At 44.5% G+C, this 24528-nt stretch overlaps 1 protein-coding gene across 5 annotated transcripts in view; it reads left to right on the top strand.

Annotated features, from left to right (window-relative positions):
- Positions 1-24528, top strand: part of GNAS (GNAS complex locus) — a 250708-nt gene that overhangs the window by 84835 nt on the left and 141345 nt on the right. For 3 of the 5 annotated variants that reach the window (XM_048496273.1, XM_048496275.1, XM_048496276.1), the window contains exon 2: positions 17888-17960. In XM_048496273.1, coding sequence (XP_048352230.1) covers positions 17888-17960 — 73 coding nt within the window. Of the gene's footprint in view, positions 1-12177; positions 13682-17887; positions 17961-24528 lie in introns of those variants that run through there. The other 2 variants (XM_048496274.1, XM_048496278.1) reach the window with 2 other exon arrangements.

A 24528-nucleotide genomic window follows, 5' to 3' on the forward strand; every position in this document is an offset into this window, starting at 1 on the left:
CTCCCATATCAACCTGCCCCTGCCATAAGATCTGCAGATGAAGCTCTTCTGATGGTACCACCACTTTCAATGGTAAAAAAAACACAGAGACCTGAGGAAGGGTTTTTTCAGTGGTGGTCCTGAAACTGAGGAACGATCTCCCCCCTGAGATGTATTGAGCATCTCATTATATGCATTCAGAAAACTGGTAATGATGCACCTATTTCCCCTAGCCTTTGGATGGGGAGATGGTTTCCCCTTTGGTCATTTTATGGAATTTTAAACAGATTGTGTTAATTTTAATATGGTTCATGAAGTTTAAACAGGTTTTATTGTTATAGGTTATAATTGCGAGAGAACATCTTCCCAATTGTGTTGCTTCTGTTGCCAAACAGTGATAGAACATATGCCCACTAAAATACACAAGGGATTACAGCCTCGAGCGACTTTCCCAGTAATAGTTTTGTGGGAGTAGGTCCCATTTACTAAAATGAGACTTGATTCTGAGTAGATCTGTTTAGGACTGGTTATTGTGGGTTTTCTGGGCTGTCTGGCCATGTTAACAGACTTCTCTCTGTGTTACACCTCTGAAGGTGCCAGCCACAGATGCAGGCGAAACGTTAGGAACAAAATCCACCAGACCGGAAAACCCACAACAACCAGTTGAATCTGGGCAAGAAAGCCTTCGACAATGCACTGTTTAGGATTGTTCACTATGGCAGCTAACAAAATAAAATAAAATCAATGAAACCATCAAATCAAAACCAATAAAAGGAAAGCATAATTAAAAAGCAGCAAAGCGAGGTAGGGTGTCATGTGTTGTCAGAAGGCTTCACATACTGGACGAATGGTCATGTGCCATCATAGCTTTCCTTTTAGCATTTAAACATGGGTCAAAGTCTGTAGTCTTCATTGCCACAGCCCTCAAATGTCCACAAAGATACAATCACGTTATTCAGCTGCCCAAACAGATAAATATATTTTAAAACCAGAAATAGCCTCATTACATAAAGATAAAAATAAAATAGTGTTTGAAAGATGGGTACTTAAAAGCAAACATTGTGTAGAACTAGAACCACCTTAGGGAAATTTTCTGAATTTCTTTCTTCTTTCCTGCTTATAAATGCACTGATTTGTAACGGAATCTAAAAAGATTGAATGCACAATTGTGATGTAGATCAAAGAGGGAAATAAAAGCTTAGGGCACAATCCACTGAACCCGGCCCATGGGAATTAATGGGGGCTGTGCAGGAACGTTACAACACTCCCACCTCGCAATTGAGCTTCTCCAGAAGAGCTCTGCAGTGGATTGTGGCAAAATTAAAAAACCAGTAACGACTTTCTTATTCTCTAATAAGATTTGTTCACGAGCATTCTTTGACACACAAAAGCCCTGTTCAGTTGTTACGAGCTTGGTGCTCCCACCTTAGTGACAGGACAGAGCTACCCACAATCTTCTCACGAGATGCAGTCACCATTTTGTGTGAATAAGACAGCGGGTGCATTTTTTTAGCTTTGGTGTGAAAAGTTTACCCTAAAAAAACCTGGGTTTCCAATTGTCCGCATGAAAGTGAGTAAAATCTGTGCCTTGCCCTGTTCACACAGCAGTAACCATACATTTTGAAAGGATCATAGCATGATCTCCCCATCTGTGCTGTTAGATCACCAAAATAATTAACAACTGGAAAGGGCTTCCATTCTTTAATTGTCCAGTCATGCGTTCAGGGAGTCTGAGCCACTTTCCACTGAGTAGACCTAGCATTCTCCAGCTTTTAACCCTAGTATGAGACTGGTTTTGTAGCTTAACATGAGCAAGGAGGATTCTGTGTATTGTCGAAGGCTTTCACGGCCGGAATCACTGGGGTGCTGTGTGGTTTCCGGGCTGTATGGCCGTGTTCTAGCAGCATTCTCTCCTGACATTTCACCTGCATCTGTGGCTGACATCTTCAGAGGATCTGATGGTAGGAATGGAAAGCAAGTGGAGTATATATACTATGAGGTCAAAAGGTGTGGCCGTCTGAATAGAGTAGCCTGGCATGTGAGTCACAGAGAAGTCTGTAGCATGGGAGTAACATTGAAGATAGCAAGGTCAATAGGTGGATGGATCTGAATAGAAGTATCCTGGTCTTTGTTCCCTTTGATTGCTATAGTCTACAGTTGTCCTGTGTTTGTGTGGAGCTGATCAGTCACTGTCTTGATTCTAGAGTTTTTCAACACTGGCAGCCAAATTCTGTTCATTTTCATGGTTTCTTCCTTCCTCATGGTTTATTCTTCTGTCCCTCTTTACAGCTCCTGCCCTACATTCTCTATCACCTTGCTTTCTGCTTTTCCACTTTGCTTTTCCCCTTCAGTGAGGAAAGAGGGGCCCAGGAACAGACTCCCTAAATCGGACAAACTTTTAATGTTCAAACAGTGAAATAACTTACAAAACAGTTATTAAAACACGACACACTCACTCTTTGTTAAAATAAAGTAAAAAGGAATCACTAACTGACCAGACATCAATTACAAAATCTTTTAAGACTTTAAGGCAGTCTTCCTTGTCTTACGCGTCTTCTAATTGTTGAAGTCACCCAAGGAGTAGGTGGTGGGATAGCTGCTAGTATACTGTGCCTTTCTTCTTATGCAATATCTTCAGGCTTTCTAATATGAAAAAAGAGTCAGCAACCTCTTCATGTGCTGCTTTTTGGATCTTAGATGACCCTGAGCCAGGGTTGTGTAGTGATTAAGAGCAGATGCACTCTAATCTGGAGAACCAGGTTTGATTCCCTGCTCTGCCACTTGAGCTGGGGAGGCTTATCTGGGGAACTCAGATTAGCTTGTGCACACCAACACATGCCAGCTGGGTGACCTCGGGCTAGTCGCAGCTCTTCGGAGCTCTATCAACCCCACCCACCTCACAGGGTGTTTGTTGTGGTTGAGGGAAGGGAAAGGAGATTGTACGCCCCTTTGAGTCTCCTTACAGGAGAGAAAGGGGGGATATAAATCCAAACTCTTCTTCTTCTGAGACACTCCATTTTCTTCCATCCTTGAGGACTGCAGAGTCCTTCATATAGCTGTTGTCTGCAGTGGATTGGAGGAACTGGAATGCCCCTTTTTGACCCCACGTGGTTGTCTTACTCAATGTCTCCAGTTTTAAACTTGTGAGGTCTAACTCCCTTTTTATGATCAATGTACTGTTTATACTTACTTTGTTTATCTTTAACATGTTCAGAAAGAGTTCTATCAGGATATTTGCAGAAAAGGGAGAATTCTGGGCAAGTCGTTCATCTGGTATTAGCTTCTGGTCCTCTCAGCAATTTCAAGGGGCAATACATCTGTCACAGAGCATGGAGTAGTCCTGTAAGCAAGTAGTGGCCATTTATGCGCTTGTGGTCTCATTCACATTGAGTGTGCATTCCCTTTGGATTGGATTCATGGTTATGCATACCTTTCCCACTCTTTGGAGCTCACTGCAGTCTCAGATCAGAGAATCTCCAGGGTTTCTGAAAGCTCTGGGTTTTTCCTCTAACTTCACAGGGAATGCGAAGGAGATCCATGTACGTTAGGCTTTCTTAGAGTTTTCTTCCTACCTTCCCCTGCCCACACCACAGCAGTTCCTCCCACTCCTCAGGCCATCCTTTCAGAACAATCAGAAGGGCTTTTTGTTTGTTTTAACACTTGAAGGTCTGTCACTGCTGCTGAAATTGACCAGATCTAGTAAAATAAGGCTAGATCAAAGACAGAAACCAAAAAGCCCCCCCCCCCCCAAAAGGCAGCAGGCAATCTTCCCAAATTGCACAGAAACAAGGAAGCAATGGTTGGGGAGAGGTCATAAGAACATAAGAACAAGCCAGCTGGATCAGACCAAAGTCCATCTAGTCCAGCTCTCTGCTACTCGCAGTGGCCCACCAGGTGCCTTGGGGAGCTCACATGTAGGATGTGAACGCAATGGCCTTCTGTGGCTGTTGCTCCCGATTACCTGGTCTGTTGAGGCATTTGCAATCTCAGATCAAGGAGGATCAAGATTGGTAGCCATAAATCGACTTCTCCTCCATAAATCTGTCCAAGCCCAGGTTAGTGGCCATCACCACCTCCTGTGGCAGCACATTCCAAACACCAATCACACGTTGCGTGAAGAAGTGTTTCCTTTTATTCATTCTAATTCTTCCCCCCAGCATTTTCAATGTATGCCCCCTGGTTCTAGTATTGTGAGAAAGAGAGAAAAATTTCTCTCTGTCAACATTTTCTACCCCATGCATAATTTTGTAGACTTCAATCATATCCCCCCTCAGCCGCCTCCTCTCCAAACTAAAGAGTCCCAAACGCTGCAGCCTCTCCTCATAGGGAAGGTGCTCCAGTCCCTCAATCATCCTTGTTGCCCTTCTCTGCACTTTTTCTATCTCCTCAATATCCTTTTTGAGATGCGGCGACCAGAACTGGACACAGTACTCCAAGTGCGGTCGCACCACTGCTTTATATAAGGGCATGACAATCTTTGCAGTTTTATTATCAATTCCTTTTCTAATGATCCCCAGCATAGAGTTTGCCTTTTTCACAGCTGCCATGCATTGAGTTGAGATTCCCATGGAACTATCAACTAAGACACCTAAATCCCTTTCCTGGTCTGTGACTGATAGCACTGACCCCTGTCACACAAAATGATGGATCAGCTTGGCTAAGGACACTTTGCAGGAGGAGAATCCCTGTGCAAACAAAAAAAACTGGGGAAAACCCCTGCAAAGCAAACAGACATGGGGTAAGAAGTGCATGCATACATGCATGGTCAGTGTCTCTTGCTGAATTGCTGGCCATAGTGTTGCTTGCTTCCCGAGAAGCTGTAGTCAGACCCTTCTTTACCTTTCCTTCTCTCAACAAGACCACTTGGGTGATATAAAGAAATGGTTTTGTTCTTAATACCACTGGTGTGAAGGTGCCAAGAGACAATTTGCCCATTCTGATGACACTCTTTGACGACAGCAATCAGTGAACATCGCAAGAGAGGGGGATTTTTTGGAATTCCTGCACATCACAGATAGAACAAAAAAGACTTTGCAACCACTGTAATCGGAAAGGGTGACAGAAAAGTATCGATTGTTGGTGTGTGATATTTGTAGCCAGGGCGATGATAATAATGCCAAAGGAGTGCCAGTCATTGTTCTAACAAAAAAAGATCCTTCGGCTTTCTTTGTACTTGCTCCCCGTACAGCTGGAATTTTGTGTTGGTGCATGCTGCAGACAGTTCCAGTAATGCAAAGGAATTTTTAAAATATTCCATCATGTAGTAATGCAAATTCTTTTGTTATAAGGAGCAATAAAATGCTGGGAAGTAGCCGCACTTCATTTACCAAATCTGACCCTGAAAGCTGTGTCTCAGATATCTTGGAATGCTACATTCTGGAGTCGATGCTGTCACATTGGTTTGCTGCTGGTACCAATTCTAGAGGTGCTAGTTTAGAAGTGCTTTCTTATGGTACTCATCTTAATTATTATAGGTACGCAGAGGCAAAAACATACTTAGCCATCTTTGTACCCAGTTGGAGTCCTCAAAGCAATAAATAGTTTAAAAATAATAAAACCAACAAAGAACAATGCATATGTGTAAAACCAACAATTAAGATTTGTATTGTGATATTTGTTGGAGGGTTAAAATAGCAGCGTCAGAAATGTTACTCGTGGTTTTTAAAAAACTGAGTGATGCATTTCTTAATATTGAAAACAGTTATTTTTCTTGTATTAACTATGGCATCTCTGATTCTGTGTTGAGTGATAAAATGAAGTTCCCTTCTCTCTACTGGATGGTTGCAGATGAAAATCTTCAGTATGTTGGGATTATTCAGCTGCTTAAGCACTTTGGAGGCTTGTGGGTTTGCCTCCTCACTTTCGATAATGAGGGTGGAGAAACTTTTCTGCATACCTCTCAGATCAAGACTCTTCCAGAACAACGGTTGCATTGTTTTCACACAAACAGTGCCAATTTTACCTGTATTCCAAGCCGCATATGATTGATTATTTGTACGAACCACCCAAATCTCAGGATAGTTTGTTGTACCTTCATATTGAGTGACTATTATTATAAACAATTAAATGGATTTAGGTGCTTGGTAAAGACAAAAAAAACACAAGCGCCTTCACTTTTTGAAAGGGAGGAGGCACTTTTCTTAATTTGCACTGATAACACTAGTGATGTTATATACCAAATAAGTACATGATTGTAAAAGACACTGCATCTCTTAGTTGGAAAAAGGTGGCAGACAATTTCAAGAAACCTTACAGAGAATTAATTTATCTTTTGTACAGTAGTACAAATTTAGAGTTCGGTCACAGGCCAGGGAAAGTTTAGTCATGAAAAAGAAAGCATTCCTCACCTTTCACTGCACTGTGTGCTTATTCAACCCCAGGGGACTCAAGCAGAGGATTACAGGAACACTCAGAATTTTTATTCTGCACCTGGGACAGGTGCACACGTTGTCACAAGAATTTCAACGCAAAGTTAATTCAAAGCTGGCACTTAAGTGCTGGGATAAAATGCCATCCTGGGCAAAGGCAAGTGATTTTCAAACAATGGATCAGTTGTTGGTATATATTCTGACATGGGTTTTGCCAAGTTTCCTTTTCTGCAAAACAAACCTTCAAAGGTCTGAGGTCTGTCTACATAGGAGAAAACAATATTCAAGCAGTACTTGAGGTGAGTTTATACATCACATTACTCCATGGTAAATGTAGATCACAAAACTGCCCTCTTCTTTACCAGCAGCACTTGCATTATTTCAAATAGGTGGCAATATCTAATAGTTCATGAATGATAAGCTAGCTAGATTGTACTCAAAATGTATTTATAACTTTGAGAAGAAATGAGAAAGGAATAAATAATTGGAAAGTTAGTCTCATTTGTGGATAGGGGTGCCTAGCATCTTCAATATGTCTAATTTTTTAACATGGCCAAATCTATGGAAATTTAAATCCAGACACTGGAACCTAGAACAGAAGCCAGATCTTTCTAAACGCCTGAAAAACTCCCCAGGTGTTTCAGATAATCTGAATTTTAAAAAAATTATGATGTTAACTCCCCATGATAGAAACAGCACCTGTAGCTTTAAGAAACGAATGCCCTCAGTGGTCATTGCTAGGCAACTGGAACAGCACTACTAGCCTTCAAGCCTTGGGCCCCTTCCGCACATGCAGAATAATGCACTTTCAACCCGCTTTCACAATTGTTTGCAAGTGGATTTTGCTATTCCGCATAGTAAAACCCAGCTTCAAAGTGCACTGAAAGTGGATTGAAAGTGCATTTTCATGTGCAGAAGGGGCCTTGGTTTCTGTCAAAAGGCAGGGCTCTTTCCAGGATTATTTGGATCTTTATCAAGGCCAGTTCCAGTAACCAATGGGCTACTCCCTAATATGTGACTTGTAAGATTTACCCAGGCCCGGCTGCTTGCTACTGATCAGCAGCAGCAGCAGCCCCAAAAAAAAAAGCCGCTATTGCATACTGGTTATAGAGTTTCAGGCTGGGATCTAGGAGACATGGGTTCAAACCAAATAGCTTTGGCATCATATTGGGTCACATTGGCCCGACAGTGTTTCTCAAAGTAACCACCTCAATGGATAGCTGTGAGGATAAAAGAGGAGAATGGTGTCAGTTTGGGTCCCCACTACGGAAAAAGATGGGATATGAATGAAGTAAACAAATAATAACTTTAGCTGAAGATGGAGGGCAGATAAAAGTTAGGTGGGTGGGAATAGTAGAAGTTGAGAGTGTGGGATTTGCCAAGAGGAGAGAAAGAAGAAATAATGTGGGGAAGATGATACAGGAGGAAATGCGGTACCCTTGACAAATCCTTATAGGTTCTCTATGATACAACTGAGCCATCACTTTCTCCTGGATTGAAGTTGTCATCTGGAGGGAAGGTTGAAGATGTGGGCAGATATAGGTTGGTGGTGTGTGAGGAGAGAAGGAAGCAGGCTATGGAGCTTTCATGGAATGGAAGGAGAAAATATCAGGGAGGGAGGGAAAATGTGATGCCCTCAGAAGTCCTTTCATGTTCTCCACTTGGCATTCACTATAGCTCAAGCTTCCTACAAGCATGGTCCATGCCTTCAAAACACCTAGCTGCTGTTTCATTCCGTCTTAGTGATATCAGAGAAATTCCTCATTCCCCAGAGTCTGCTGTAGCAAGTGAAGGAATGCATGGGCAGGAAAGTAGAAAGGGCAACCCGAATAAAATTAGTCATCCTTTTCTCCTTAATAGGTGACATGAGGTTGCTGATAAAGTAGCACCATCTGTCCCTTGACCCTGTGTCCTGAGTATTTCGAATATTCACGTTCTGTATGATTTATCTAGTTACTAGGAAGGACTTTTTGAAAAGTGAAACCACAGTCATTACGCATGAGAGCAAGGGTTGGGTTCAAAGACTAGTCACCTCGTTCATTAAGCTACTGTGGTTAGATTTAATGTGGAATTTTGGCAAAACTTGTGTTTTTTTCTCAACACTTTGCATTTTAGCTTCATTCTTACTTCCAAGCAAGATGTAGCAAGAGCCAGTAATTAAACAAGGAACTAGGAGACCCAGATTCAAATCTCCATTCTGCCATGGGAACTCACTGAACGAGCATGGTGTAGTGGTTAAGAGTGGTGGACTCTAATCTGAAGAACCGGGTTTGATTCCCCACTCTTCCACATGAGCAGCGGACTCTTATCTGATTTGTTTCCCCACTCCTACACATGAAGCTTGCTTGACCATGGGCTAGTCACAGTTCTTTGGAACTCTCTCAGCCCCTCACAAGGTGTCTGTTGTGGGGAGAATAAGGGAAGGAGTTTGTAAACTGCTTTGAGTCTCTTTACAGGAGAGGTAGGCGGGATGTAAATCCAAATTCTTCCTCCTCTTTCACCCTAACCTACTTGACAGAGTTGTTGTAAAATGGAGGGGAGGCAAGCAGTGTGGTAAACAGCTTTGGGTCCTTATTGCTCCAAGCATTTCTGGCCAATTCCACTTTCCTCAACTCCTGCACCTGCCATTTTGTTTACTGGCTTTTCAATGTCTTCATGTGTGAACTTTGTCTTTGGGAGGGGCTTAGGCTCTTTCCAAAACTCACATTTTTTAATATGTTGAGACTTTGAGGTAAAGACATTTTGCAACGAATAAAATCGGGATATCTTCCACTTCGGCTTTGGTTGGATGCAAAACAGTTTGTTTGGTATACACGGCTCAAGTAACAGCACGGCGAATAGAGATACTGACTATTTTAACTTTAGATGAAGCTGTACGACTGAAGTTTCGTTCTGTATTATTATTTTTGGCCATTTTAGCACTGAAAATCGCTTGGAAGACAGAAAATTAACCTCAAGGCAGGAGGCAGGTTTTTTTTCTTCCAAGGATTTGACTTTGTCCCCATCCTCTGCAGGTTTGTAAAACTGGATCGCTTATTACTCAGAATTTCATCTGCAAGGAGTAAAAGTATTTGGAAAATAGACAGACAGCAGGGGACAATCTAAAACTAATCTTAAGGCTCATTCCGCACATGCAGAATAATGCCCTTTCAAACTGCTTTCAGTGCTCTTTGAAGCTGTGCGGAATGGCAAAATCCACTTGCAAACAGTTGTGAAAGTGGTTTGAAAACGCATTATATTGCGTGTGCAGAAGGGGCCTAAATGAAACTAATGTGCTCATATTTCTCCTTGGCACAAATTCTGATTTTCAGACCTGGGTTGTGATTTCCAACCCATCCAAAAACATTTCATTGGTATGGTGGAGAAAATATCCAGATTTTTTGGTTATTAAATGTGTTGGTCATTATGGATGCAAACGTGTGCAGGAGTGCAGGTAAAAGGTGGGCTCATACATGACAAACCCTCTGGAAAACGCAGCATGTTGCCTATGGTATGTATCTTGGGGGAGACTCAGTTGCAGTGCCCTGTGAGGATATCTGTATGTGAGGGCCCTCAGTGTCCTGGGTGGAAAGGAAGTTTTGCTTTTATTATAAACAGTGCCTCCAATTGCAGCAATTTAATTAGTGTTGCGATGTAAAGGGTGCTCTTGTTGATAAAATTGCTCCCCCCGCCCCCCGTTTTAAAACAACTTTCTACGAGGAGAAAACCGGCACACTGGGGAGAGGGTTAAGACAAACTCTCTCCCTTCCCAGCCAAATACCAGTTCAGAGGGCCCCAACCTTTTTCAGCCTGTGGATACTTTTGGAATTCTGACAAAATGGCCACCTCAGGAAATGGACCTAGCCACTACAGGTTGTGCTGTAGTAACCGTTGTTGCGCTGTGGTAACAGCCACTGCCAAAGCAGTGTTTTTAAAAGTTTGCACAGCCAACCAAATGTTTAGTGGCCCATCAGAAGCCTTGCTCATTTTCTAAAAATTACTTAACCTGTACCACATTAGGAACCACTGTGCTAGTTTTTACTTGCCAGGAATTTTCGGGACTTACAAGTGGTGCTCACCTGTGCCTGACAAATATCATACAAAAATGTTCACCACCAAGCATTGCTACTTGCTGAAGATTTTCTCACCTGTGCAAGATCTATCCCATTTTCATTACGTTTCCAACAAAACATATATATATAAGAATCTACAACAAATATTGTATCTTATCCAGTTCTTAAAATTAAATCAGTATTAATCAATTACCATAGTTATCCCATTGCCATCTTCTTAACTTCCCACTGTTCTAGAGTTCCCTTATTTACTTACAACTATTCTTTCCTGCGATAACACCTAACTTGTTATAGTAATTAAAAAATTATTAGATTGCTTAGCAATAATTCTGATAATCAATTCTATATTAACTATCTTGACCAAAATGAAATATATAATCTCTCCCTATACCAAACTTGCAGATGATCCTATCGCTTTACTCTTATCTTTGTAGATACCTAATCAAAGTCTCCATTCATTATCAAATGTGTCCATTATCTTGATATTTCAAAAACCCTGTTAGTTTATCTATTTTTGTTAATTCTACTACTTTGTCTAACCACATTTTTAGTAAGAGTTTCTCTAACCCCAATCCTATTGCACTTTTCACAGTGTCCAATTGTAGGGCTTTCTATCCCTAAGCCCACCTTGAGTCTGAAGAGAAAAGTGGACTATATATTCAGAAATATATATTCATAACATGCAGTTATATATATAGAGTCCACTTTTCTCTTCAGATATATATATATATTCATAACGTTCAGTTGCAGGGCTTTTTATTCCATAACCCACCTTGAGTCTGAGGAGAAAGGGGGAGCATAATTTTTTTTAAGGTATAAGAGCTTTATGGGCCACCTTGCTCCCTTCAGACTCAAGAAGCACTAATGAATAGAAAGCCTTGCAATCGAGACGGTACGTGAAGATACAATAGGATTAGGATTAAAGAATCAGAGGCCCCTTCAGCATAGTCAAAAGGAAATAATGCGTTTTTCAAACCTACCTCCTTTCAAAACTGTTTGCAAGTGGATTTTGCCATTCCGCACAGCTTCAAAGAGCACTGAAAGCAGTTTGAAAGTGCATTATTCTGCATGTGCGGAGTGAGCCAGAGAACAAGCAAGCAACAAACTATCCAAGGGAGGAATAAGCTTTCTTCTTTTTTCCCTTTCTAGAAACTGCAGGTTTCTGACCACAGGTCTCTTTTTTCCCACACCAGTTTCTTCATCCGGTCCCCAAGACGACCCACTGGGGACTTGCTCCCTCTCCTTTCTTTATTAATTACTTTGCGTTCATTTGCTCTAATTGCCCCGCAGCCCCACCGGCGCTTAAGAGTCACAAGGTTGGCGCACCTCCCGCTCCCAGGCGCCCTATATTTAAAGCCAGCCTTTATAGTCTTGTTTTTTTTTTTAATGCAGGCAACCTGACAGCTTGCTTTGCTCTTTCTCTAGCTCTCTTACAAAAGAAAAGACTCTACCCAAGTCTCAATAACGCTCAACAACGGGACCATTACGCACACGCAAGTCGCCCTGCAAAAATTATGCAAGGTTTTTGCGCAGCAAGGGCATGCAAAATCCGCCCAGCGGGGGAAAAAAAAAACTCTTCGCAACTCGGGCCAAAATAGAAAAAAAAGGCAAAAAAACCCAACCCCTCCCCCTTGCCCCCCGGGCGTGGCGCGGCGCGGCGCGGAGGCAGGCGCAAGCGATCCAACGTGTTGAGCCGCCGCCTTGCGCCCTTCTCGGCTTCCTCTCCCTGTGGGTGTTTGAAGAGGGCGCCTCCAGTCCTGACGTTTGGGGAATCACGTGAACGGCTGAGTTCCCATGGTTCAGTGTGAGCCGCTTGCCCCACCCCAGCTCCCTCCAGATCTCAATATTAAAAAAAATTAATAATAATAATAAAGCGAGGAAGACATGCAAGGGGGAGAAGGAGACGCGGAATAGGGGAGGGGGAAGCAAGGCAGCCGCTCACAAGGCTCGGGGTTTTTATTTGTGGGGGGGGGGAAGGGGGGTGTTTTTGTTTTGGGAGGGAGCAGAGCCAACGTGCCCTCCTCCCTCGCCTCCCGATCCTCCCTTTTAACCCCCCTTTTTGCTCCCCGTGTTTGCCGGGGCAGCCAAAGATTTCCAAAGCGCTCCTGGAAACCGAATGTGAAAAAGCCAGGAAGGCAAGGAGGAGGAGGAGGAAGGGAGCAAAAAAAAAAAGAAAGGACGGGGCTTGGATCCCGATCAACCCTGCGTGGGGAGGAAGAGGCAGATAAACAAGCCGCCGGCGGAGAGCGAGAGCAGGAGGCCGAGCCGCCCAGCCCAGCGAGGAAAGCGGGGACGCGTCTTCCCGGCCAGGCTCGGCTTGGCCCCCTTTTGGGCGCTGCGCCCTTTTTTGGCGAGGCGGTGCGCGCGCGCCGCTGCTGCCAGGGGTGGCTGCTGGGTGGGGGGCGAAAGCACGGAAGAGACGTTGCGAGAGCCTCCGTGCGCCCCGGATCTGGGGAGGTTTCTCTGCTTCGGGTCGGGAAAAGAGGATTTTTTTTTCTTCTCATTAAATACGGCGAGACGGGAAGAGAGAGGAAGGAAGAAAAAAAAAAAGAGCCGAGGCTGCGACGTCTCTTTATTCCCCCCCACCGTCGTTGGATATAAAAATACACACGGGGTTGGCTTTTTTTTTTTCCTTTGCAGGGTTTTGTGCTGCCAGGGGGGAGAGGAAGAGGGAGACTTTAAGGGGGGGAAAAGCCCGTGGTCCTGCGGAGATTTTTTTCCCTCCCCCCTTTTTTTGGTGGCTGCCAACCCACCCCCACCCTCCCCACTCCCCCCACCCCCTTTTCTATTTCTATTTTCCTTTTTTTTTTTTTTTAAAGAAAAGAGGATCTGCATTGTGAGAAGAGGGATCTCTGGTCGAGGTGGAGGGGAGAGAGACGGAGGTGGAGGCCTGGGGTTGAGCAGGAGCAAAGTCATCGCTCTTCTCCCCCCCCCCTCCCCACCCCCAGCCGTGGCTCAGCCCTCTCCATGCCTTTAGCAAGCGGCAGCTGGGCGTAAAAATATATATATATATTTTTTCCAAAGTGGGGGAGGGAAAGAGAGAGCAAAAAACAGCCCCCCCTTTTTTTTTTGCAACAAGCCCCGGTTGCTGCTTGCTTCTCCCCCTTCTCCTTCCCCTCCTCCCAGCCCCCCCACCCCCCAAGATGGGCTGTTTGGGGAACAGCAAGACTGAGGATCAGCGCAACGAGGAGAAGGCGCAGCGGGAGGCCAACAAGAAAATCGAGAAGCAGCTGCAGAAGGACAAGCAGGTCTATAGGGCCACGCACCGGCTCCTCTTGCTGGGTAAGGGACCGGGGGGGGGGGGAGGTGTTGGGGTTGCAATAGCAAAATGGACGGTGTGTGGTGTTCCCCCCTTCTCCCCCCCCGCTGCCCGTCCTTTCCCCGGACCCGAGTAACGGAGGAGAGAGAGAGGCAGGGTGGGGTTGGCGGCGGCAATAACGGGGCCCGGGCCGGCGCCTGGGCCCGAGGAGAGGTGGGGCCCTGCGCGCCCTGCCTCCGTCCTCTTCCTCCAAAATGGGGCGCAGGCTTTGGGGTGGGACGGGGAGGCTCGCGAGGTGGGGGCGCAGGGGAGAAGGGCAGGGGACCTTTGGGGGCTTGGCGGGGTTGGGGCCGGCGGTGGTGAGAGTCATGAGCAAAGGCCTTGGGGGTGGGGAGAAAAAAAAGGGTGAGCCTCGGGCCCTGGTTCCCACAGCTTTCACAATGAGGTGGGTGTGCGTTTGTGGGGCGGGCGGGGGGGACGACGATGGTTTGTAGGGCCCAATTACACAGTGGGGGGCGGTGAATTATAGGGCTGTGCCCTTTCTGTGTCATAGTCGGTCCCCTGCTCGGATTTTTGACAGCCCCTTTCCCTTTAAGGGATCGCTTGGTGCAAAGAAACCTCTCAGTGGTTATCAAAGTTATTGCCACCTTCTCTCTCTTTCCCCCAGTGTAGTGTTTTTTTAAAAAAGGTTGCAGATAATCTCTGACCATTTGGCCCCTTCAGTTTAGCGCCCCCCCCCCCCAAATCACACATAAAAGGTTGCCTCTCTTCTTTTGGCCCCCAGTAATTTATTCCATGCAAAACTAGTCAAAGAGATTTGTAGGGTATTCTGACACTTCTATGGGGTGAGGGTGGCTGTCTGTCAGATGAGAAGAGAGGAAATAAGTTGAGGAGATGGGCTGTTGTCATTGAAAGGAGTATATTTTCAGGGCCTGCAGTAATAAGGGGAGGAGTGGGGGGAAGGTAGTGAGATGTTTAGAATAGGTGTTTGCTACTTGCAGGTGTTTGGTGGGGGCTGAAGTGGATATTATTGACTGATGGGAGATGCTGAAAAGCTAGGTGTCCCCCACCCCTTATCGTGCTCCCCTATGGCACCTGAACACCAAACACCTCAGTCATTGCCGGAAGTGTGTTGTGTGTAGAGGGGGGTTGTGGTGCACAACTATGTGTGTGTATGGGGGGGGGGTGTTAATGGGACATATTCTTAATATACTGATAAGGAGATGACACTTCTGGAGGGCTTACGGGGAAAGGGAGTTGAAACAGGAAGGAAAACGAGGAGGCCTCTGAAGAAATGGGAAAGAAAGGCTTCTTTTAAATACTGTGATAGAATTTTTGCTTTCTTCCTTGTGTCATTTTTATGGTCACTGCCGTTAGCAGCATAGGGCTTGAGGGAAGGAGTGTTTCCGGGCACTGGGCTGCATTTAGCCCCATATAGCTTTTAATATCAAATGCTGGCCTGTTTGGGGGTATTTTCAGCAGATGTGGTCAGTGCTTTCTGAAAGTGTCAAGCTAACAGAAAAAAAACCCTTCAAAAAGCTTGTTTTATTTTCTGAAATTAAATCTAAGAGGCATTTGATGGTGCTGGAATATTGCTTATGGGTGCACTGATAATCTTGCGGAAAGGGACGAAGCTAGGGCTTTATCTGACATACCGTATACCTGGTACTGGTTGGAATAGTGAAAATGATCTTTGAAAACCTCTAGGACAGTGGTTCTCTAGGACCTTCCTAATGTACCAGCGAATTCCTTTAATACAGTTCCTCATGTTGTGGTGACCCCCCCAACCCTAACATTTATCCATTTTACAGATGGAGAACTTACCGGATGCAAGAGAGTCTTAAAGCACGACCCTGGGAAGGGATGGATCACCCGACCCCGAAGAAGTCCCTGCCAAGGCCCCCAGGTTGAGAACCACTGCTCTAGGATGTGCTGTGGGAATACTGGAGCAAGAATGTTTAAATTAACTGGGGGAAGGGTATAGATGTGTAGCGCTGAAACCAGCAATGTTTTCTGCATTAAAGGATTTGTGAGGGACCAAATAGCAAATCCTTTTAAGCCTGATTTGGGGGGCATTGTCTGACTTAAATGACTTACCCAGTGAAGTACTATGAAAGTATCACAGAGGCTGCGATCTCCAGTATGCATACTTGGAAATATTCCATTTAAATTAGCTGGGAATCGCTTCCGTGCAACTATGTTTAAGACAGATGTAAGTTAGCATAGCAACTTAAATACGTAGAGTTTACAGGCGTTTAAACATATTTTTTTAAACACCTGTTATTAGGAAAACTTTTAGAAAATGTACCTTCATAATTAAAATATGGCCTCCTTTTGGGTTGTTAAATACTGCTGGTCCAGATGTGGTTGTTTAAAATTATAGTTAAATGCAATTGTTGAGGCACGTAGTTTAACAACAAGAAATATGCATTCTCTTTGAATTGTGTAGTACTTCACACGACTAAAAGGTGCAAGTGCACACTGAAAAGTGCTTAATAATATTATTGCAGCTGCTGTTGTAGAAGGCGCTGAGGGCGAAATATTTACGTAACAGAAAGAACACCCTTCAACTAATATGCTTGTTCACAAGACTATATTCAGCTTTGGTTTAAACAATCATTGATTGACATACCAATGACGAATACTTTGTGCCTTGTACTGATATGGAGGAATGGAAATATAAGAGAAGAAAACAGAAACATTGTAGACAGAGACATTAGGAATTTCAGAGTTAGGTTTGAAATTAAATTAGTCTTGTGCCTACTTTTTCTCTGTAGGTCGTTGGGACTCCCTCTGTCCTGTGATAGAATATCATACTACATATTCTGCGTGGAATTCCGTTGCTTTTGATCAGCTTTCTTATTGCTTGATGGGATGGATTTTTAAAATTGTTGCTGACATATTATTGCTCTTATAAATGGTGAATTCTTTGAGCAATTGCTTTGTCTGCGCTGGAAAAAAATCTGCTGAACCTGTTTTTCACCAGTATTGGGGAAAAGAAGGTTAGTTGGGAGTTAGGGGATTCTTATATTTTGGAAGTTAAGGTTATTGGCTTTGTGCACCAGAAGCCGGTTGAATGATGTTAGCCTATTGAACGAACAGGAATTGGATAGGTGTGTAAATGAAGGGCACTAAAAGAGAGGCTTCCGTCGCAAAGAATGTATTTTGACATATAGCTGCCAATATTTAGTTTTGTGTGTGAGACTCAAAATGGAGGCTTGTCAGCGAGTGTTGGGGAAAGCCTGGCTCCTTTTCCTCCTGTGTTGTTTAGGAAGATGGGCTGTCAGACAATGCTAGAGCAATGTCTGTATCACCAAGGCAGGGCTTGCATTCTTGCAAAAGAAGAAGAAAAGTCGGCTTCTGTTTAGAAATAGAGGAAAACCATTGACTGCCGGAGTGCTTGAATGTCTCAGTTGGATTTTGTGGCTCAAGTCATACGCTGTGCAGACTGAGTGGGTGCAATGTGCTGCCTAGATGGGGAGAAAAGGGACTTTCTTGTAGTGTTGAGTGGGAGAAAGGGAAAGAGGGTGGCTTGTAGGAAGCAGAATGAAAGACGTTTTCTCATGGGGTGAGCAAGAGGCCGTTTTCAAAATGCAGACCTGCTATGCTTTGGAGGAGACTCTGCGCGTGGGGGTGTAGAGCATGTGGAAGTGATGGGAAACTGCATTCAGCAGGCCGAGATCAGAAGGAGGCTTTAATGCCACAGTCTAGCGGAATGGTTGAAGGGGTTTTCTGTTACCAAATGGTAATGACTGCATGCATGCCCTCTGTTTCAGTGAGTGCAGTGGGGCTACAGTACGAGTAAAGATGTGAAGGGTTTGCAGACTTGACTGGCAAGTGCTTCTGTGGTGATTATTAAATTTGCTTCTCCCCTCTGAAATAGTGATAATTTGGGACAATAGAGACCTTCCTTTCTCCTCTCCTTGCCGCTTCCTCAATGTCTTGTTCTGCTTGTTTTGATATAGGTGGTGGTGGTGGTGGGGGGGGGATAAGGATGGATAGTGAAATATTCCTGGGTTCAGCTCTGACACATGACTTCAGCTGGACGTTTATTTTTAGCTATGGCTGCAGTTTCCAGTGGCAATTACTACTTTTTTTCCCCCTTTCAGTTTTCAATCTTGCTGTGAATAACTGAGGTTTCTGGATTCTGCCTCTTGAATAGAAGCGACTCACATGCCTGTAGATCTCCCTTACTTCCTTCTAAAACTGATTCATTTTCATTTTTGTAGGTGCTGGGGAATCTGGTAAAAGCACAATTGTCAAGCAGATGCGGATCTTGCACGTGAACGGATTTAATGCAGAGTAAGTGCATTCTTATTCTTTAATTGCACTATTGGAAGCTTTCATTTGCTGTTGATTTTATTTCTTAATGTATTGTGTCAACTGTGTGAGTTCGAGAGAAATTGGATATGTCCACTGGTGGGATTCATTGAAATTTTGGGTTGGGGTAGTGTTTTGCTTATTACCTGGCTTATGGGAGTTAGACTTCACCAGTATGTAAGGGAAACTGTAATTAGTAGATGCCCTCAAAGAATCTCATGTCACGCTGGATGAAGATGGACGGTCTCACTGCAGCTCCTCCTACAACATGGCTGACAATTAACTTCTGCTGTAGCACGTTTTGATCTGTGCTGCTTTCAGCGTTTTGTCTTGCGAAAGGGTAAAATGCAACCAGCCAGCATTATAGTGAGAATATGATGTTCTTGTGCCACTGAGTGGCATTTGATTCCTATTTGATTTCTGCAGTACAGATGTAAATTACATTAACAAGGGTTTTTGTTCCATTCTGTTTTACTTTTTTGACTCTTGATGGGCAAAGTACCTTGAACACCTATCTTGTTAGTTTGGTTTAGTAGGTTACGTGAATAGGATTTGTAACAACCTGGCTACATCTTTAAGTAACTGGAAGTTCCTGTTTTGGTTATTTAGACAAAAGTGTAATTGGAGTCAGACTATGAATGAAGTTCTCCCCCTCTCCCAATAAGCCAGGCTTATTGGGTTGTGTACTGTCAGTCCACTCAAGTATGAGCATTCATGTTCTGTCAGCTCAAGGTGTGTTCTGCCAACGGAGAAGCCTCATGCATTGATGAGATGTGATTTCTGCCAGTAGAATGCACCTCCCTTGGCTGAGCTGAATGGTAGGATGCTATCAAATGTAAGGTTGTAACTTGTTAAAATTAGCAGTATAGTCAATACATCTTACTTTAAAGAGGCACTACATGCGTCCTAATGTTCAGCAACATCTCTAATCCTTAGAATTTCAAGGCAAAATGCTTCCTCTCCTCCAAAAGGCAACTTCCTTATTTAACTTCCATAATTATGCCCCCAAATCCTTTTTTGTAGCACCTAAAATACCCTGAGCTCATTCTGTGCATTCAAGAATGCTTTGCCTCTGGTTTCTCGAAGAGAAACTGCTACGTAGCAAAAGTCTCTTGAAAGTGCAGGGAACTGCAGAAGTCTTTAGTGATACAACCAGAAAGGGGGAGGGGGTGTCATGTGCATTATCTGGTGCTTAAAAAACAAGACACTGAGTGAGCATCAGCTCTTGGGTGCTTAAGGGACACTTCTGGATCACAGTTTGCCCCTCTCCGACACATAAGTAAATCACACCATGGCTAAGAAGTTACCTCTTTTTTTTTAGGCTGCTCAGGTGTCCCAGTGCATTTAACACTGGGTAGCAAGTAGCAAGATGGTGGTAGGCACAGTGTAACTTACAACAGGTCCAATTTGATGATGTTGTTACATGCACTGAAGAATTATCTCTCTTGCTATATTTTTATCCTGCCTGATCTCTTAGGAGCACAGAGTACATTCTTGGCTCTCTTCTTCCTCCATTTTATTCTTGCAGAAACCCTGTGAGATAGGATGGCTCAAAAGAAGCATTATTGGCTTAAGGCAACTCAGTCGTTTTATGCCCAGTTGGCAATTTGAACCCACGTTGTCCCGAGCCTAATCCAGAAGTAACCACCACACCACACTGGCTCGCAATATGCGCAATAATAGAGAGTTGGAGTGTTTGTTTATAACGGTGATGGCGAACCTATGGCACGGGTGCCAGAGGTATTCGAGCCTTCTCTGTGGAGCCTGCGCACCAGGATTTGTCATGTGGCGGGAAGCGGAAAATCGCACCCCCCACTCCGTACATCTAGGCTGGCCTGGGCGCTGAGCATGGCGATGCACACACGTGGGTGGGCCTGGTGCCTGTGTGCTCGGTGGCTGCTGCCTGTAGGCAGCAGAGGAGCAGAGATGCTGGAGACGCCTGGGGAGTATTGGTCTTGAGTGGAGACTTTGCTGGAGGCTAGAGCAGGGCTGCCCCCCTGTTCAAGCAGGTGGAAGTGGAAGAAGGGGAACCAACCGTTTTTTTTCTAAACTAAACCTCAGCATTCAGGTTAAATTGCCAGGTTGGCACTTTGTGATAATTAACTGGGGTTTGAGTTGCAATTTGGGCACTCGGTCTCAAAAAGGTTCGCCATCACTGGTTTATAAGCTAACATTGATTCAGTCACTTCATAATCATACTGGAGAGCCAGCATGGCCTAGTAGGTAGAGCTGGAATAGGATCCTGGGATCCACTTATACCGTGGAGGCTGGGTGGGTGACTTTGGGCCTGTCGTAGACATTTACCTTGACCTGTCTCACAGGGTTGTTGTTGTTGTAAGAGAGTGGAGAAGAGGAGAACGATGTTGTAAACTGCTTTAAATGCCAGCTGGGGAAGAAAAAGCAGGATAAAAAAAAATAAACACAAATGTTTCATTTTGCTCCTGTTTTACAAGAAAAATAGGCTGGGTACTCACTATCGAAACAGGATCACTTCAGATCCATGTGGTTTGTAAAAAATTTTTTCCCCAGGCAGTATGAGTGTTTCTGTAAAGAATTTGTTCCATTCTTTGCCTTTTACCTGAAATGAATTTTGGGTAATGCTCATAGGAGTTCACTTTTTGAAGTAGTTACGCTTGAGATTTTAGCCTAGAATACGCCTTAGGTTGAATATATACATTCTGATCTATTGGAGCCTGTTTGACTGGCGTGTTTTGTCAGTATGAGATACTTTGGTATCAGTGGATGAGCCTCTTATAATAGAGGGATGGAATACGCAGAACACAACCTATTGTTCTCAAGCAAACTGTGCTGTGTCCCACTATAATGACTATATTAACAAACTGTAAGAATTGGGTTTCCCAACTAATGAACAAGTTTAATAGTTAACAGCGTTGAAGGAAATTTGGTTAAAAGGTTACCTGTGCCAATTGCAACACTTAGTTGAAAAAAGTCAAACGTTTGAAATCTTTCTTTTTAAAAGCTTCTTCGGAGAAAAAGTGCAAAGAAGGAAAAAAATGTGTGAAAAAAGTAAGTGTTTTGTTTTTGGTAGCAGAGCTTTAGGAAAGATCCATCCTCCGAAACACAACTGGTACAGCACAGTAAGGTTGTGAGCTGTTGGCCAGGAAGTTCTCAGCGTGCATCTTACCTTGGCTACCTCTCTGCAGTATGGGTATAATGTTGTATTGCTGTTCTGTACATGTGCAGGACTCTAAAAAAACATGCAGTGTCAAAAATAAAACATGCTATTATGCACGTCGTCCATACTATAGCATTTAGTTGTGTGGGAGTTAAAGCATACTTGGTCAGCCATAAAGGAGAACGAACATCCAGCCACCCTTATACCCAAATCAGAAAAGGGGGTGTTGTCCAGAAGCACCAGTTGGAGTCAGTACTCAAATTTTCTTCTGCCAGTATGAACTAACATGGCTGCCCATGTGAAAGTTCATGCATTGGTTGATCTATTTGATTTGTTAAGGTGCTGAGGTGGAACTGGGTTGTACTTTTACCCAGAAGCATATCTAGGGAAAATGTAGTTCGGTGGAAAATCTGAGCCCCCCCCGTCCCCCCCCCCCAGGCAGCCGTCCTCCCCCACCATGACCAAACAACATTTTTTGGCACCAGGTTTTGAAGTCAGTGTATGGACCTGGGGGGAAGGAGATGTGTGGGGGGCGATTTTCTGCCCCCTGTGTGACTAAAGGGCCGCATCCCGGGACATTTGACCCCTGCTTTTAACTGTTCCTGATTCCTTATCGCACAAGTGTCAAACTTGCGGCCCTCCAGATGTTATGGACTACAGTTCCCATCATCCCCTGCCAGCATTATGCCTGTGTCTTATCAGTTCTAGCAGCGAGGCTGACAGTGTGGAGGCATGTGCGGGGTGTATAAATGGCAATGCCCCTGAGAAATGCTGTGCTTGTATCTCCTCTGGGCGTGTATCTTGTAGGATCAGTGTGGATCTCATTTGGAGGAGCTGGAGGAAGGTTTGCCCTCCACTTAATAGTGTATCCTCGGGAGCTTTACTTTTTCTCATGGAAATGAATAATAGTAACCATAATGAATGTTGCAGTAGTCTTGCTTCAAGACTGTTAATCACTCAGATGATTGCATCTGATGAGAATCTAGCCTGCCCCCACCTGAATGGCTCTTTTTTGGCATGGGTGATCCTTGTCAATTAATAAAGCTAGACTGTGGTAAAAGTTGAAAAAAAAAACTTTTGGAAACAGGCTGCTATAGGTCTTGACATATCCTTGGTTGCCCAGGTGCCTTGGAGTATCATCAAGATACCTTGTATTTTACTGTACTGCCTTTCAGAAATCCTCAGTGGAAGTACAAAGCTCATTTATCATTTCACATCGGAATACGTTTTGTTGTGCACGTATATGTAGTTTATTGCTTGCTGAAAAGCAGATGGCAGGTGTGGCCAGAAGTGCCTTTCGCCAGTTTTGACTGGTGAGCAAACTGTGAATTTTCCTAGGCGGAAGAGATCTGGCCACTGTGGTTCATGCACTGGCTACACCTAGATTAGATTACTGCAATTCACTCCACATGGAGCTGCCCTGGAAAATTGTTCAGAAACTCGGTATAGAACAGTGGTGGCGAACCTATGGCACGGGTGCCAGAGGTGGCACTCAGAGCCCTCTCTGCGGGCACGTGCGCACAGAGTTAGTCATGTGGGGGGGAAATCCCCCCCCCACACATCTAGGCTGGCCTGGGCCCCTGGACTTGATGTGCGTGCACCTCAGTGAGCAGGAGGACTCGGCTGGAGGGCCTGGTGCCTATGCTTCAGGTCGCTGCTGCCCGGGGGTGGGTGGGTGGGTGCAGAGGCGCAGAGTGGCGCATGTGGAACTTGCTGGAGGCTGCAGCAGGCTGGCCCCTGCTTGAAGGGGCTATTCAGGTTAAATTGCAGCATTGGCACTTTGCGATAAATAAGCCAGTTTTGGGTTGCAATTTGGGCACTCGGTCTCGAAAAGGTTCGCCATCACTGGTATAGAATGCCCTGACTTGGATGGCCCAGGCTAGCCTTCCCTCATTAGACCTTGGAAGCTAAGCAGAGTCAACCCTGGTTAATACTTGCAAGGGAGACCAACAGCAAAGTCCGGGATTGCTTCACAGAGGCAAGCAATGGCAAAGCCCCTCTGTTCATTTCTTGCCGTGAAAACCCCACAGGGTCTCCATAAGTCTGTTCCGATGCGATGTCACTTTCTCCCGAAAAAAGATGCTGTGCAGCGTAAGTCTCTTGCCATCAATGTGCATATTTGCAGAACTGCAGTAATTCTCAGTCCTTTAGACCTTAGCAAGCTGTTTTAAACGTAGCTAATTATATTTGATCACCAAAGATCGGCACTTCAAGGTCAGCACACCTCAATCCATTACCTTAAATAGGAGGGAGAGGAATGGAACTGTGTGAAGTTTTGAAACGAAATGAAGAGTTACAGTCCACCCTGCCATAGAGGCCCAAGATCTTCATGGGTGGGGAGAGCACATCCCGATAGAGAATGTGGATTGTGAACTGGCTTCGGAAAGAGGTACAGAAATTTGCTGGTGTGTGCACCAGCAAGTGTTCTTGCCGAAGTGTGAGTGTGAGAGGGTGCTGTACTGTGTGGGTGTCCGTACTGTGAGATAGGGTAAGAGGTGGTAGGAGTGGCAGTAGCAAGCCATATGGCATACTTCTTAGCCTCTGGGCTTTTTAAACAAAAATTCCAAATCTAGAACAGTGAGGAATGATTTCTTCCAGAGAAAACCCCCTTTTTAAAAGATATTCCTCCCATCTTGCATCCAGGGATGAGCATAGACATAATAAACTTCACTTGTCTATTAAACCCATGTTCCAGTTAAAATCAGGATGCCAGGAAATTATTTTTAACAGACGAGAAAGCTTTGCTTTGCTTAATAGACAAAAATCGACCGCAACTTGGAGGGGAGAAACTGTAACCTGGAAAGGAACACATTTAGGGAGTTGGCGTATTCTCAGCGCAATATAAGGAGATTCTCTGGGCCTGTTTTTTTCTTCATTCCTTCCTTGAACCTTTCCTCTTTTCAAGATGTGTGGTGTTTGGCGGTTGAAAGGAGGAGACGGGGAACAGGGAGAACCAAAAGCCAAGCAGAGGATTCTACAACAACAAGCATGGTGGACTCTTACCTGGTGAACTGGATTTGTTTCCTCGCTCCTCCACATGAACCTTGCTGGGGGACCTCGGGCCAGTCACTGTTCTCTCAGAATTCTCCCAGTGTACGTGGAGAAAGGCAGGAGAGGGCAAACCATCTCTGAATGTCTTCTGCTGTGAAAATCCAACGAGGCCACCACAAGTCAGCTGTGACCTGATGGCATGCATAGAGACCATAGGTGTCAAACTCACGGCCCTCCAGATGTTATGGACTACAGTTCCCATCACCCCCTTCCAGCATCATGCTGGCAGGGGATGATGGGAACTGTAGTCCATAACATTTGGAGGGCCCGAGTTTGACATCTGTGATATAGACAAACCTGTTTTAATGTAGAATCTCAAGCAATTGACTGAGCAAGTAAATGAGGAATGATGGCTCTGTTTAT

This window comes from Sphaerodactylus townsendi, linkage group LG05 (assembly GCF_021028975.2).
Source record: "Sphaerodactylus townsendi isolate TG3544 linkage group LG05, MPM_Stown_v2.3, whole genome shotgun sequence".
Classification (NCBI taxonomy): Eukaryota; Metazoa; Chordata; class Lepidosauria; order Squamata; family Sphaerodactylidae; genus Sphaerodactylus; species Sphaerodactylus townsendi.